The 14,524-nt window shown below is 35.6% G+C and overlaps 1 protein-coding gene across 2 annotated transcripts in view; it reads right to left on the minus strand.

Moving 5' to 3' along the window:
- Window positions 1-14,524, minus strand: part of RECK (reversion inducing cysteine rich protein with kazal motifs) — a 78,557-nt gene that overhangs the window by 29,311 nt on the left and 34,722 nt on the right. For both annotated transcript variants that reach the window (XM_043975560.1, XM_043975561.1), the window contains 6 exons: window positions 12,823-12,856; window positions 8,394-8,591; window positions 5,498-5,765; window positions 2,822-3,001; window positions 1,506-1,718; window positions 604-740 (listed from right to left, as the gene is read on the minus strand). In XM_043975560.1, coding sequence (XP_043831495.1) covers window positions 604-740; window positions 1,506-1,718; window positions 2,822-3,001; window positions 5,498-5,765; window positions 8,394-8,591; window positions 12,823-12,856 — 1,030 coding nt within the window. The remainder of the gene's footprint in view (window positions 1-603; window positions 741-1,505; window positions 1,719-2,821; window positions 3,002-5,497; window positions 5,766-8,393; window positions 8,592-12,822; window positions 12,857-14,524) is intronic.

Raw genomic sequence — 14,524 nt, forward strand, 5'->3', positions numbered from 1 at the left:
AATCCAAGGCTGGTGCTTTGTCCACTGCACCACCCAGCTGCCCCTCTTGATTTGATTTTTTAAAGTTTTCATTTTCAAAAAGTATAATTGAATTATATTAGAGATCCAAAATATTTTTATTAGTATAACAAATCTCTAATTTAATAATGAAAGCTATTGAGACAATACGAGTCACTAATAGAAATCTATTTAATGGCCAAGATCCCTTGCCTAGTTAAGATATAAATTCTAGTAGGCAAATGTTACTTATCTTTATCAGATTCAGACCAAGAATTCTAATACTAAGAGAGAAATAGGAATAATAAAAGGTCATTTCTTTCTGATTACATTTGTAGGAATGGCATGTCAAAAATACTTTTCTAGATTAAAAACGCCAATTAGAATTTATAATCAGTGTACATATATAACCTAGATCAGATTGGTTTGGGGACGGAAAGGAGGGAGGGAGAAAAATTTGGAACTCAAAATCTGATAAAAACATGTTGAAAACTAAATTCTTTTAAGATAAAAAACAAAAAAAGAATTTATAATCAGTTTTTTAACAAATTTTTTGTGTCACATAAAAGAAGCTTATTTGAACTCTCATACAGAAATGTTACTTACTAAGATATGTATCTAGAGGTATACAGTTCTCCAAGTCATCTGTAGGAGACAGGAGCTCACAAATGCTTTCAGCTGTGTGGTCTTCAGGAAACTTATTTTGATCTCCACATTTCTTGAGAATCTCTATACAATCAGATCTGAAGAGAAGAACATCGTGTACAAAATCACAAAATCACAGTGTTCACATCAACCCCAGGACTTCTTTGGGTGCAGCTCCATGTGGGTGAATGCCTAAAGGGATCGCCTGCCTACACTATCCAACACATATCACTGTCAAACTACATCATTATGATCCATAGTTTGGAGAAGTTTATTATGAAGAGAGTACCCCTGCGGCAACTCACAAAAATCATTTATTAAGGCCTAGAAGAGCTACAATCTATGTCAGGGAAGGAATTTCCATCGTGATGAAATCCTAGATCCTCAAAGTGCTTTAGCAGAAGGTAAATTCTCACTATAGTAGTTATTGTTTAAATAATGAACATTCTGATTCTGCACTGTCATGGTAAGATTACTTTAAAAGTGTAATAATTGGAATGATGCCACCTACTGGAGACTTACTATAGGAAAGCTCCACCATGAGAAGGCCTCAGAGGGCAAGGCCATGCGGCTTTTCTTTGGCGTCAGGAAGTGACGTTTGCTGGTGGGAGGAAGAAGAAAGAGCCTGGCGCTCTGACTGGGGTTTTTTCCTGGGGACTCTGGCGGAGAGTGGACGAGAAATGCGCTCTCCCTTTAATAGATAGATGAATGTAGGCCTTTCTCTCTCTCTTTACCAAATTCTTATTCTTCTTAATAAATGCTTAAAAGTCTAACTCTTGCTAAAGCTTATAAATTATTAGCAAACACTCATTAGATATTTTAGACAGACTAGCTAGAATTTTAGCCTTTAACAAAAGACTTACTTGCAAATAATACTTCCCCTGGATTTACTGTGACAAGGTTTAATCTGCAGGGAGCAAGCAATTGCTTTCCACATTTCAGGCTGACATTTTTTAATGTCCAGAACAGGTATGTTTATAAATGGCATTTTTATGCTTCCTTTTTCCCATAGCTTCATATCATTCATGGCCCCTTGGTCTGACTGTGCATTACAGCTCCTGAAAAGCTCCGTTGGCCTGAAAAGAAAGTCATGTGTGGTGACAATGGTGTTCCTTCCACTCAAAGACCATGGCAAATTACAGCAATACCAGTGCAAGTACACAATGCAACGCTGAAAAAATGAATTTAAGTCCATGGAAAAACATATGAAACCCCCACAAGAAAAGGCAAACAAAATTATATGAGACTTTAGGTGAACAAAATAGAGTGTTGAGATATAACTGTACTTTCCTTTCCTTGGTTGACATGACACAATTTTTCTTTTTTCTTTCTTTCCTTCTTTTTTTTTTGGGGGGGGGGGAGGCAATGAGAGTTAAGTGACTTGCCCAGGGTCACACAACTAGTTAAGTGTCAAGGGTCTGAGGTTGGATTTGAACTCAAGTCCTCCTGAATCCAGGGCCCGTGCTTTATCCATTGTGCCACCTAGCTGCCCTCTTATCTTCCTATTTTTAAGCTAGATTTTTATTTCCTAATATTTTAACACCAACTGTAAAAACATCATAATACACTTACTCAAAGTAATTTCAAGATCACAATATGTATCATCCTGAAGTGAAAAAGCTCTGAAAAATGTACTGATTCGCTGATTGAGAAAATACATGACAAAAACGTTCCTATAAATTCAGTATAATTTAAAAATGAATTTAAAATCTTAGTCACAATTATATACAAATGAAAATATTCATGTGAGACAATATTTATTCTGTCTAAAAAGGAATAGCTGATTTACAGATTTACATAGGAATTCAGAGACCCTGTACAATAATTCCCTGGTTTGTTTACAGGTTGGAACAAATGGCTATATCATTACATTTAAATTCTCAGTGTACTTTAGTATACTTTAAAGAACTTTAATAGCCTGATGATGCATTTTCCGTGTTTTAAAAATCTGACTATTATATTTTCTAATTGAAAGCTGATTTACCATTTTGATTTACCGTTTTAGTCTTAGGAGGAAATCAAAAGGAGTATTTTCTTATAACCAAATAAGAATTTAGTCTGGTTAGGGATTTGGTTTTTTTACTAATTCTATACCAACAAAAAAAAAACTTACAATAAAAGTTTATTTTCATTTAAAACATGAGAAATACTTTAAAAACCATATATTCTTCTTTCCTACCTGTTGTTAAAATTAGTGCAGTAAGAAAGGTTTCTACAGCCCAACTGACATGGCTCTCGAACATCTGCTAAACAGGTCAGCATGGAAACTTCTACTGGATTATATTCACAAAATCGATCAAACTCTTGCCAACTCTGTGTATTGCCCCAGCTCATGCTATAAAGCTTAGTGCACAGCTCCCTGAAACATATTTGCATTTGGCTAATTAGAAGAGTTAGATAAACATTTAAAATACAATGTATGATAATAGTTTCATAAAGACCATTTCAAAAAGGCTCTGTGTGTGTATATATGTATATATATACACACAAATATAGACAACATATACATACATAAATATATATGTGAAAATGTATATATATATGAATGTAGAAATAGACACGAGGGGACATGATGTTATGGGTAGAGAGCTAGCTGGTTTTGGAGTCAAGAAGAGCTAGACTCCAATCCTGCCTCTGATACATATTGGCTATGTGATCCTGGGTGAATCACTTATTGTCCCAAGTTCTCAGTGTCCCAAGTAGTTCTAAGAACCTAAGTTGCAGAAAAGTTGCCAATTTGAATTAGTCATCGGATGTTGCTCCCTGGAGCTTTCTACACTAATGAAATCAACAGATACAAATAAATACCTAACTTATCTAAAACCAAAACCCTAGGATGAAGCCTTTATGAAATATAAAGGAAGAAAATACTGTCAGAATAATAATTTTAATTATAGCTAAGGAAAGCTACAGCTTGGCTCTCAGGTTTCTTTCCAGAATGGTTGTCCAGCCATGAATAAGCCTGATTAACAAACTTGGTGATCAAGAAATGGGATTCCTATAAATCCTCAGGGCCTTTACTCTCATGTGCAGGTCATGACACAACAGCATCCTAGGTGACACAAAGCCCTTTGGGAAACTGTGAGCTGACTGACCTATCAGCTTCTTGTTCCAGGTATTACATTAATTCTGTTTGACCTGGGTTAGGAGGTGGGGGAGGGGAGTGCACCACCAATTCAGTAGGAGAAGACCAAGAGAACCTCAGTTTAAGCCCTGCTGGCTGTGTGACCCTGGGCCCATCATATCACCTCTCAGTGGTCTAAGCTTCAGTGAATGGGCTGACCTGCACTGGCGTAGGAAGTTTCCTCATTGGAGACTTCCCCATATCAAAGTCAATACAGGTTTAGTTCCTATTCCAATTCAAGCCAAACAATCTAAAAGAAGAGAGGGAGCATTTTCTTCAAATCTCTGGCTTCAGTATATATTCTCATGTTTCACAGTGAGAAAAGAAGCAATCTGGATGATTACTGAGCACATCAGCTTTTATCATCTTTTGCATCCAAAAGACTGTTTATAAATTTAAAGACAACTGTGTGCTAAGTTCTTTGTCTAATAATAGAATTTGCCTTTTAGTAACATGCAGTGTTATTTAAATTTAAGAGGTTCTCCAAAAGAATCAAGATATGAAATGTACTTGCATCTCACTACAGAAGTGACTTTGCCCTCAAAGACATATAACTATTAAGGATCCCAAGGTGGCTTACATGTACAATGTAAACTTTTGTACAATGAAAACAACTTTGCATTTTAACAAATGCTCAATGACTAACAAACAACAAAGTCTAGGAAGTATCTAGAATGAAATTAAAATTGTACTGTACAATGGATACTACTGGATTCAAAATTAAATGGAAGGAGAGGAAGAGGCTGAATTGCCTTCAAGGAAATGATAAAACTCCTTAAATGACTCCAAACTTTTCCCAGAAACAAAGGGCCCTTATTTTAATATGCTATATAGCCATGATATATAGAAACACAAGTCTCTGATGAATTGAAAATGACTATCATACGAAGGGCAACAGAGATTGCACATGGTGGGCATAAGCAGAAACAATGTATCACAAATAATGGATTTCAAATATGAACAGGAGTAAAGTATGTCACCAGCAAAATATGTGATCTAAAAATAAGGTGAACTGGTTATGAAGACAGGGTTAAGAGGCAGACTATGAATGCTCTACTGGTCCTCTTATGACTTCAGGAGGTGAGGAAGACCTTATACACATTACATAGCAAATTTATGTGAGGACTTAGAACAGTCTCACATGATCATGAAAATAGATGATATCATAGATTGATTTCAGTATATGAAAATTGTAATCATGTTCTCATGGGGAAAGGCTATGATCCTTTAAAAATATTTTTTCTACTTTCAGAATCTACTTATGGAACCTAAGGCAAAGCAATTCCTGTTTTTAGTCTCTGATAATGAAGTTAAGGATTGGAGAGAGAATGCAAAAGCTGAATATCCTAATGGCATCATACATCATGAAGGAAAAATGGAAGAAGTGACTGACACTCATAGAACCCTGGGAGGTTGTCTGGTCTATCTCCTGCGTCTAAACTATTATTAACTTTTTGCTGTAAAGGGAGATTGTATAATGATATCTTTGTTGCAGTCATTCACAAACATAACAGTAATATATTCAAGGTCATACTTCTAAAATTCATTGAAGAAAACATTATTCAGGTACGAGACCACTAAATATTCTGCTTTTTTCCAGTCTTTGCCCCAAAGTCTTTATGATATTATAACTGCAGGACCATAGATATTTCTTTAAAGCTTTTGCTATTTAAAGCCATTTATTATTGTGTTTCTGTCCAGTAGCTTTAATAAAGAAAAAGAGATACTGACCTACACGTGGAAGTATTTGCTTTAGAACAGCAATGTAATTTGGCTCCATCAAGACCTGTTGAAGGAGGTGGATATACAGTGACACCGGGGTGAACAGACCTTGAGCTTTCAAGAAAACATTGCCAGAGTGGATCCTGTGGCAGAGGCATTGTTTTACAACCTTCTATGAGTCCATCAACTATTTCAAGTTCTGTCTTCATTGACATAAGAATTCTCTTGCAAGCATTTTGGCAGGCATAGTCTTCAGCTCTGTCACAGCAATATAAACCTAAATTGATGGAATAGAAAGGCTCAATTAGTTCTTTTTTTTTTTTTTTTTAGTGAGGCAATTGGGGTTAAGTGACTTGCCCAGGGTCACACAGCTAGTAAGTGTTAGGTGTCTGAGGCCGGATTTGAACTCAGGTACTCCTGAATTCAGGGCCGGTGCTTTATCCACTGTGCCACCTAGCTGCCCCTCAATTAGTTCTTTGACCACAGATTAGACTAGGCATCAGGGAAGAAACCGCTCCTGCCCTAAAGAAGATTACAATCTAATATGGATAAGCTACAAATAGTTTATGTTAGACTGCAAATGAATAAAAATTTAGAGTGTTGAGTTTAGACTAGAGATAATTATCACCTGGAGAGAAGAAATCAGGGAAGACTTTCTAGAAGAGTTGTCGCATGAACTGCTCTTTGAAGACTATAGGTAGAGATTCTAAGTAGTAGAGATAAGGAGAAGGGCATTTCAGGTATAAGCCTTGCAAAAAAGCTCAGCACTTGTCCAGAGTAGTCTAGTCTGGCTAAAGTGTAAGGTAAGGGAGAGAAGTAAGAGATAGTCCTGGAAAAGGAAATCAGACCACACTGTGCTGGGCCGTCCAATGTCAAGCTAAGCTGTCCAGGAATTTATTTTTTTTAATTTTTAAAAATATATTATTTTCCAGTTACATAAAGGATAGTTTTCAACATTTGTTTTCATAGGATTTTTAGTTCCAAATTTTTCTCCCACCCTTCTTTCCCTCCCTCCCCCTCAAGACAGAAAGCAATCTAATATAGGTTATATATGTGCAATCACATAAACATATTTCTGCATTAGTCATATGTGAAAGAAGAGTCAGAGCACAAGGGAAAAACCTCAAAAAAAGAAGGGAAAAAACCCCAGCCCAAAGTAGTTCAATCTGCATTCATAAACCACAGTTCTTTTTTGTGGATGTTGAGAACATTTTCTATCATGAAGTTCTTTGAAATTGTTGGACCACTACATTGCTAAAAAGAGTCAAGTCTATCATCATTGTTCATTACACAATGTTGCTGTTACTGTGTACAATGTTCTCCTGGTTCTGCTCCTCTCAGTCAGCATCAGTTCATATAAGTCCTTCCAGGTTTCTCTGAACTCCTCCTGCTCATTATTATTTTTCTCATTGATTTTTTAAAACTTTGTGCTCTACAGAATTTATTTTTAAGGAAAGGGTGAGCCACTGAAAATTTCTAGGCAGGAGGGGAGGTGACATTCTAAGAGATATACATTAGGCAAACTACAATAAAAGAAGTGTACAGAATAGTCTGAAAATCAGCAATCGGATGAGTTTTCATTTCTAATTTCTTTCCTAGGAAATGTCAGACTTACAAAAAATTTTTGAAAATCATTAAGCCTACCAACATTGTATTTAGTTCTTTAAATCTGCTTTGATCCCAGTCCCGTTAATTAAGGTCAACCCTAGGCCCCACCCATTCTCATCTACTTCTGTCTTCTATATCCTTAAGCTAGAATATGCTTGAAATAAAAATACTGAGAATTCCTCCACAGATTCCCAGGAAAACTTTTTTAAAAGTTACAGAAATTCTGAAGATATTTCATTATTTTTCATATCTACTGCCTGGTTTTCATCTGACCATTTGATTCAGAACCTGGACATGTGGGCTAGTGTTTATTTTTATGATTATAGCTCCTAATTTACCAATTTGGGGGTCTGGTATGTACTTTCTTTTGTTTCTGTCTGTGATGACTTCACTGTCTAAATATTTCTGTTAGAGAGTGGGCAAGAAAAGAAGTAAAACTTGGTACTGTGTTGCTGCTTACTGCCATCCCTTATAAAAAATCATATAGGAAAGATTAAACTAATGGGTAAACTGTCAGGCATTCTGACAAGAGATGAGGTGGCATGGTATAGGAAAGACAGATCATAAGATTTAAGACTGGAGGGATATTAGGTATCATTCATCTAACTGTTTACAGTATAAGAAAATAAGAATGAGAGAAGTGAAGGGACTTACTTAGAGTAACACAGAAAGTGGAAGAGCTGACTTGGGGACCAGAGTTTCCAGAACATTCCCATTACCCTTCTGCAATTTGATCAATAGCAAGTCCCTTAATCTTGCTGGACCTCAGTTTTCCCACGTGTAAAATGGGAAAAATAATAAAAGGAAAGGGATTAGTAAACTGTAAAGTGCTGTGATTGTTGTAAGTGGTTGTAATATCATTATTGTTAGTAGTAACAACAACAAAGCTATCTTTATCTCTGACTATGTTCTGTTTCTCTTCTCATCTCTGAGCCAGAAAGCTCCTGAGGCACAGGATATCTTTCCCTCATATTACTGTCAAAATATTTCTTATAGTATACTGTATTAAGTAGATATTAAAAATGCTTCTCCATAATAATGTACATTTACCTAAATTCTAGAAAAATTCATAACCTTTTTTGGGGGGGAGTGAGTGGGATGGGCAAATGGAGGGTTTCTGGACCTATGATTTCATCAGTTTTGGAACTCCAGGGTGGGAATTCAGTCCACTGCAGCTCATTTGTGCTGATGTACCTAGCTAGTATAGACTTCAGAATTCTTTTAGAATATTATCTCATTTGTCAACAAAGATTTCATAAATCATGACATTAGAAAACAGCACTCTTATTTTACTTACTATCTGTTGGATTCCTCATTGGATAAGACTGGGTGTAGTTGTTCACACAGTGTATTAACTGTGGGCTAATAGATGCACAATAACTTTCGACTGCTTTGATCTGAGATGGACCAGGAGAAGAATCTGTTCGAAAAATGGCTTGACAGTATTCCCGGCAGTTTGTGTGATGACCAGCATAACTACAACAAACTGAGCCCACTGGAAAGGGAGGAAAAGGTAAGAAATTTAAATGGAAATACATTCATTAGCAATAAAGCCACTGTGACAATGATAATACAAGACAATGAAACTGTTGCCTTTCTATGTTTAAAACAAAATAAAATGCTAGTTATAGAGAAATCTTACAAGAAGTAAACACCTGAAAGTAAAACTGTTAGATCGACATATAGTGGCTACAAGAGATGTTCGTGAATAGTAAAGTTAGAAAATTTTATAATGGTAATTATTGAAGCCCAATAAGAAAAAAGAAGTTCCTAATGGAACTGTTATGTAGTTTTGCATGATTCCTAATTGAAGCTTGTCATTAGGACTCTCTAGAAGGGGAAGAAGTTTCAGTCTTGCTATAAGTGGTAACTGTCACTGAGATTCAACTGAATAGAAAAGGACAAGGTAAAAATACACGGCAAAATAGAAAAAATGTCCTCGTGTATTGAATTGGAAATACTAGGCCTGGGGGACTTGGGAAGAATCAAAAGACAAAGTAGGGGTTGAAGAGGGGAGGCATAAGATTTAGCAGAGGAAAGTTGCAAGGGATAAATACAGGAGGGATCTCTGGACAGATGATGAACCTAAGAGGGATTTTTTTTCTTGTTGGGAGTCAGTGAAGCAAGGATAAAATAAAGGAAAGGGTGTTAAAATTCAGATAATTAGCAAGGGTATATGATGTAGATAATAAAGAAATGTTAGGGTGTTGGGGGGCGAGCCTTACAATAGACTTATCACTTAATGTTTGTCATATTCAAAAAGTAAGCTACTTACTAGAACTGGGTAATGGGAGAGTGGGGAGGCTCAGCAGGAAAGCCAAGGAACAATGTAAAGTAGCAACTAGGACAAGATTCTGGTTTATACTATCTAACCTTTAGAAATAATTAATAAAAAAATCAAACCAAATGTTAGAGATCTTTAAGTATAAGCTAAGTGAAGAGTGGTATAGTTCCTGGTGTACTTCCAAGAAACAGTAACTAGTACCTGTTGTTTTGGCTCAGCTACTCAGTAATCACCCAAAACCGATTTTTATTATGAACTTAAAAACCCACAAACACTAATGCTTCCATATACAAAGAACAACAGTATATAAAGCTATAAGTTTCTATTACAGTTTGGTCTTTTAAAAAATTTTTTTGAATTTTTTGTTTTGTTTTTTTGAGTTTGGTCTTTTAAAAAACAAAGATATTAAATTCAATGCAACAGTAACAAATGCCATTCTTGTCTATATCCCTTTCAGAACTTCCTTCTTCTCTTGTTTATTTTTTGTTGTTGTGTGTGTGTGGTTTTTTTTTTTTTGGTTGGGAAATGAGGGTTAAGTGACTTTCCCAAGGTCACACAGCTACTAAATGTCAAGTGTCTGAGGCTGGATTTGAACTCAGGTCCTCCTGACTCCAGGACTCGTGCTCTATCCACTGTACCACCTAGCTGCCCCTTCTCTTGTTTATTTTTAAAATGTTTTGACTCTCTTATTTTGAATTATTGTAACTTCCTTGTAACAAGTCAGTATAGTCGAGCAAAACAGATCAAATTGTTTACTGTTTGAAAATGTCTCCTTCTGCACCTCTAGTCCATTACCTCTCTGCCAAGAGGTTTTCAGCATAGTTTCTTCAGTCACGACTGGTCACTGCATTGGTCACATTTCTTAAATCTTTCAAAGATGTTTTGCTTATTCTTTCCTAATTGATTCCTTATTTCACTTTCCACAAAAGCATTTCCAAACTTTCTCTTCTCTCTTCAAGCTTCTTCCACCTCCCTTCCTCTTTTTCAGCAAGGACTTTGCCTCTTTACTGAGAAAATTGAGACCATACAACAGGAGCTCCCTCTTATTCCCTTCTCTTTATCTCAACCCCACCCTGACCATCATCTCCTATATTGTCCTCCTTTTCCCCAGTTTCTAACAAGAAGATGGCCCCTCTTGCCAAGGCCACTCCCTCTACATATGAACTGGATCCTATCACCCTCTTGGCTTCTTCAACAGACTGCAGCCTCAATCATTGACCCTCTTCATCTCTCCCTATCTATTGGTTTCTTCCCAACTGCCATCAAAATGCCTAAGTTTGCCCCAATTTTTAAAAAGCTTCACTGGATCCAACCATCTCGTCAAGCTATCGTTCTATATTTCTTTTTTCTTTCTCAGCCAAACTCCTAAAAAGGTTAAAAAACCCATACTCAGTGACCCTGCTTCTTCTTGAATCCACTTCAAAATCCTTTTCAACTGGTTCCCAATCTCAACAGATTCTACTCTCTCAACAATTACCAATGATCTCATAACAGTCAAATTAAATCATGTTTACTCAGTCCTCATCTTTTTTGACCTATCTGATGCATTTGAAACTACTGACCTTAATATTCTCTCCTTTATGGGCTCTTATGGCACTACAATCTTGATTCTCCCCCTGCCCAACTGATTACTCCTCACTTTCTTTTGCTGGATCATCATCCCTGTCACACCCAACTATAAGTGTTCCTTGAAGCTGTCCTAGGCCCCCTACTCTTCTCTCTGCATTCTTGGTGACCTTATCAGCTCTCGTAGATCTAATAATCATCTGTAGACTGATGACTCCTACTTCTATACACACACACACACACACACACACACACACACATCCAGCTCCAGTCTTTCCTCTGAGTTTCAATCCTATATCACCAATTGCCTACTGGACATTTATATCTGGATGTGCCAGAGACATCTCAAACTCAATATGTCTAAAACTGAACTCATTCTCTTTTACTCCCTTTTATTTCCTTTTTCCTAAGAGAAGGTATAGGTACAAGTACTTTGTAGGTGAAAAACTGATTTAATAATGCCTCATTTATCTGGGATTCTTGAGTAATGAATGAAGCATTCCACACATAAGTGAATTTTCTAAATAACTAAAACCTACTGTTTTAAACACCAAAGCACTTTTTAGAAAAAGCAATGAAATTAGTTTTTCTAAAATACATTATGCACATCCCTGCCCCCTGGTGTTCAGAACTATATAACTCAATACTGACTCACAGATCTGCTTTTTATAGTTTTTCCTCTCGGTAGCAGCTACTAGCTATACTTGTTTACTGTTATTATTGTAACAAAACCTTTCTCTATTTCTAATTGAATGCTTCTAATTTGCATGAACTGGGAAACCAGATAACTAGGCTTGTTAGAATTGTGTTTAAAATAAAAATAGTCTCTGAATTAGGGCCTGCTTATCTCCCATGAGACTTGAGTTTTGAGACAGCTATTTTGGCTTCTCAAGGGCTTTTTGCTTATTGATTGTTAGCTATATCTTGTATAGCTAAGGTTGTGACCTGTGGATAGGTGAAATACATAATTTGTTAACTTATGGATTTTTTTCCTTTGCAGAATATTAAATTGCAGCATCACACTATTCTGCATTCATTATTCTTCAGAAAAATCAAGGGTGATGTGAGCCTCTAAAAGAACGTTAGAGAGGTATCTAGCAATGGTTCTCAAACTTTTTGGTCTTAGGAACTCTTTATACTCTTAAAAATTACTGAGGATTCCTCCCCAAAGAGCTTTGCTTTAGAAATTAAAATCTTACTATTTTTATTAAAATAGTTTTGACTTTGCAGACACCCTGAAAAGGTCTCAGGGAGAGGGGCGGGGGTGGGGGCCAGTGAGGAACCTGGATCACACTTTGAGAACCACTTGTCCAGAAGAATGATCAGTACGACAGCCTTCATTCCTTTAGCCTGCAACCAGTAACACTATGCTAGTGGCAAAGGTAGGAGACAGGTCACTTGGGAGGAAGAAAAAACCAAGTTAGAAAATAAATAAAAGGAATAAAGGAAAAATATATATTTTTAAAAGTTGACCTTTAGAGTACTGTGGTGGAAAAGACCACCTGAGAACACCAAGTGTTATAGGAAGCATTCTTCAAGAGAGGATAGGTTCAGCTTTTGAGAATGATCTTATTTATTCATTAATTACCTCTAAATAGTCTTTTTCTAATACTTGCATGCTTTCTCCTTCAAAGATCTATTTTTAGGGCAAAAAGATATTATAAATATCATTGCTCTGAGTTCCCCAGAGAAAATATGGCCTAATAAGCTAACACATTTGAATTTTGATCATGAAAAGAATCCTGTTACTGCACATTCATTTTAATTTTTGATCTTAACAACAGCATTAAGGCTTCTGACAATATAAATAGCACTTAAATAGTGTTTTCTGAACTGCTTTTATTTTTTGTTGTATAACTTTAGATAAAATACTTACTTTCATTTCGGCTAATGCAACTGAAAAGGGCATTCTGTAAATAAAAACAAATCCCAGTAATTAATAATAGTATGAAATTTCTGAAATAGGTCTCACAACTTTGCACATTAATATCATGCTAATTTATTCTATTTCATAAATGACATGAAAGTAATAAAATATTTAGCTATATCTTAGATCCAAAACTTTATATTAAAAACATTTAACAAATGAAGATGGATAACAAGAATTTTAAACACGGGTACAGGCCAGAGCTATCACTTACCTTAAGGCTATGTTCTATCAGATTTTTACTATACTTGGTTATTTTTAGCAGCTTGATTTAAACCATACTCTTTTCAAATCCATGTATAAAGATAGGTATCATAATGGGATTTTAAAAAAGTTGTAGCAATAGCAGGGAGCTTAGAGATGATCTTAATGAAACTCTCATTTTGTACATGAAGAAACTGAGGTAGTTTTATTACAACATAATGGAAACTATATACAGGTCAATTAAAGGAATAATTTACACCAAAGTACTCCTGCATAATCTTATAAATCATAGAAATTCACATAAAATATTATAAAGAAGAGGACTGAATGCAAATATTTTAGACACTTGTAGAAACATGTATTTCATTGACCGTTAGAGCTGGAAGAAACCTGAGAAATCATTCTGTATAGTCCAGAATTTTTCAGATGAACAAACAGAGGTCTAGACTGGTTAAGTGCTTTATCCAGGATCTAAGCACATAGTAAGCACTTAATGAATACTTGACTAGTTGCCCAAAGTTATACAGATCATTATTGGCAGGGTTGTCACCAAGACCCACCTTTCCTCTCAGTCCTGTGCTCTTTTTTTTTAGAATGCTATACTAAAGTTAAAGAATGTAAATGAACTATAAATGAAATGTAAAGATGGGAAAAGCAACAACAGAGATACAACAACAAACTCAAGAGCAAGATCCACAAAGACACGTTGATGGCAATGGTTTATTAGCTGAACTTCAAAAGGCCCTGATATAGAAGAGTAAAGCTAAGACAAATAATACGCCTAAAGGCAAAAAGCAAATGGAAATTAGAAAAGTTTTATAGTTGAAGAAAGAAAATGAAGGCAAGAGGACTTTGCCTTGTAACTATAATAAAACCACAAATATGATGTATGACAGAGTTATTTGAAAGAAAAGACTCAGCATGACTTTAAACAAAGCCTTGCAGTAAAGAAGAACCAACGGATTTATTTAGGGCAATGGGTCAGAGATCTCTGCAAACAAAACGTGGTAGGAAGAAAAATATTTAATGTTGTTCATTTCCTCCAATAATGCTAATCTATATTAATACAGCTGGTTTGAATATAGTGCTTTTTATTTTTAAAAGTAGTTTTCATTTATTTCCTCTTCTAATTTGACTTTTCATTCTCTCATCAGTTGGAACTGATTCTGCTTATGTGGTTTTTGTTAACTTTTTCATGAGAAAACTATTAAAAACTTTGGCCTCTTCAGTCATCTGTTAGCAGATTTCTTCCCTATAAAGTGTGAGATGACATTTCCTTTGATTTTTGTCTCTGTAAATAGTGGAATTAAGTTTTGCTGATAGTTTTATATTTTTTCCAAGTTACATAGTCTATATTGCTTCTCTTTTATGTACAAAATTGCTATTTCTTTGCTTCCCTCTGAAGTGACAAGTCTTTTGTACTGTTCATATCATTACCATTTGCCAT

This window comes from Dromiciops gliroides, chromosome 1, assembly GCF_019393635.1.
Source record: "Dromiciops gliroides isolate mDroGli1 chromosome 1, mDroGli1.pri, whole genome shotgun sequence".
Classification (NCBI taxonomy): Eukaryota; Metazoa; Chordata; class Mammalia; order Microbiotheria; family Microbiotheriidae; genus Dromiciops; species Dromiciops gliroides.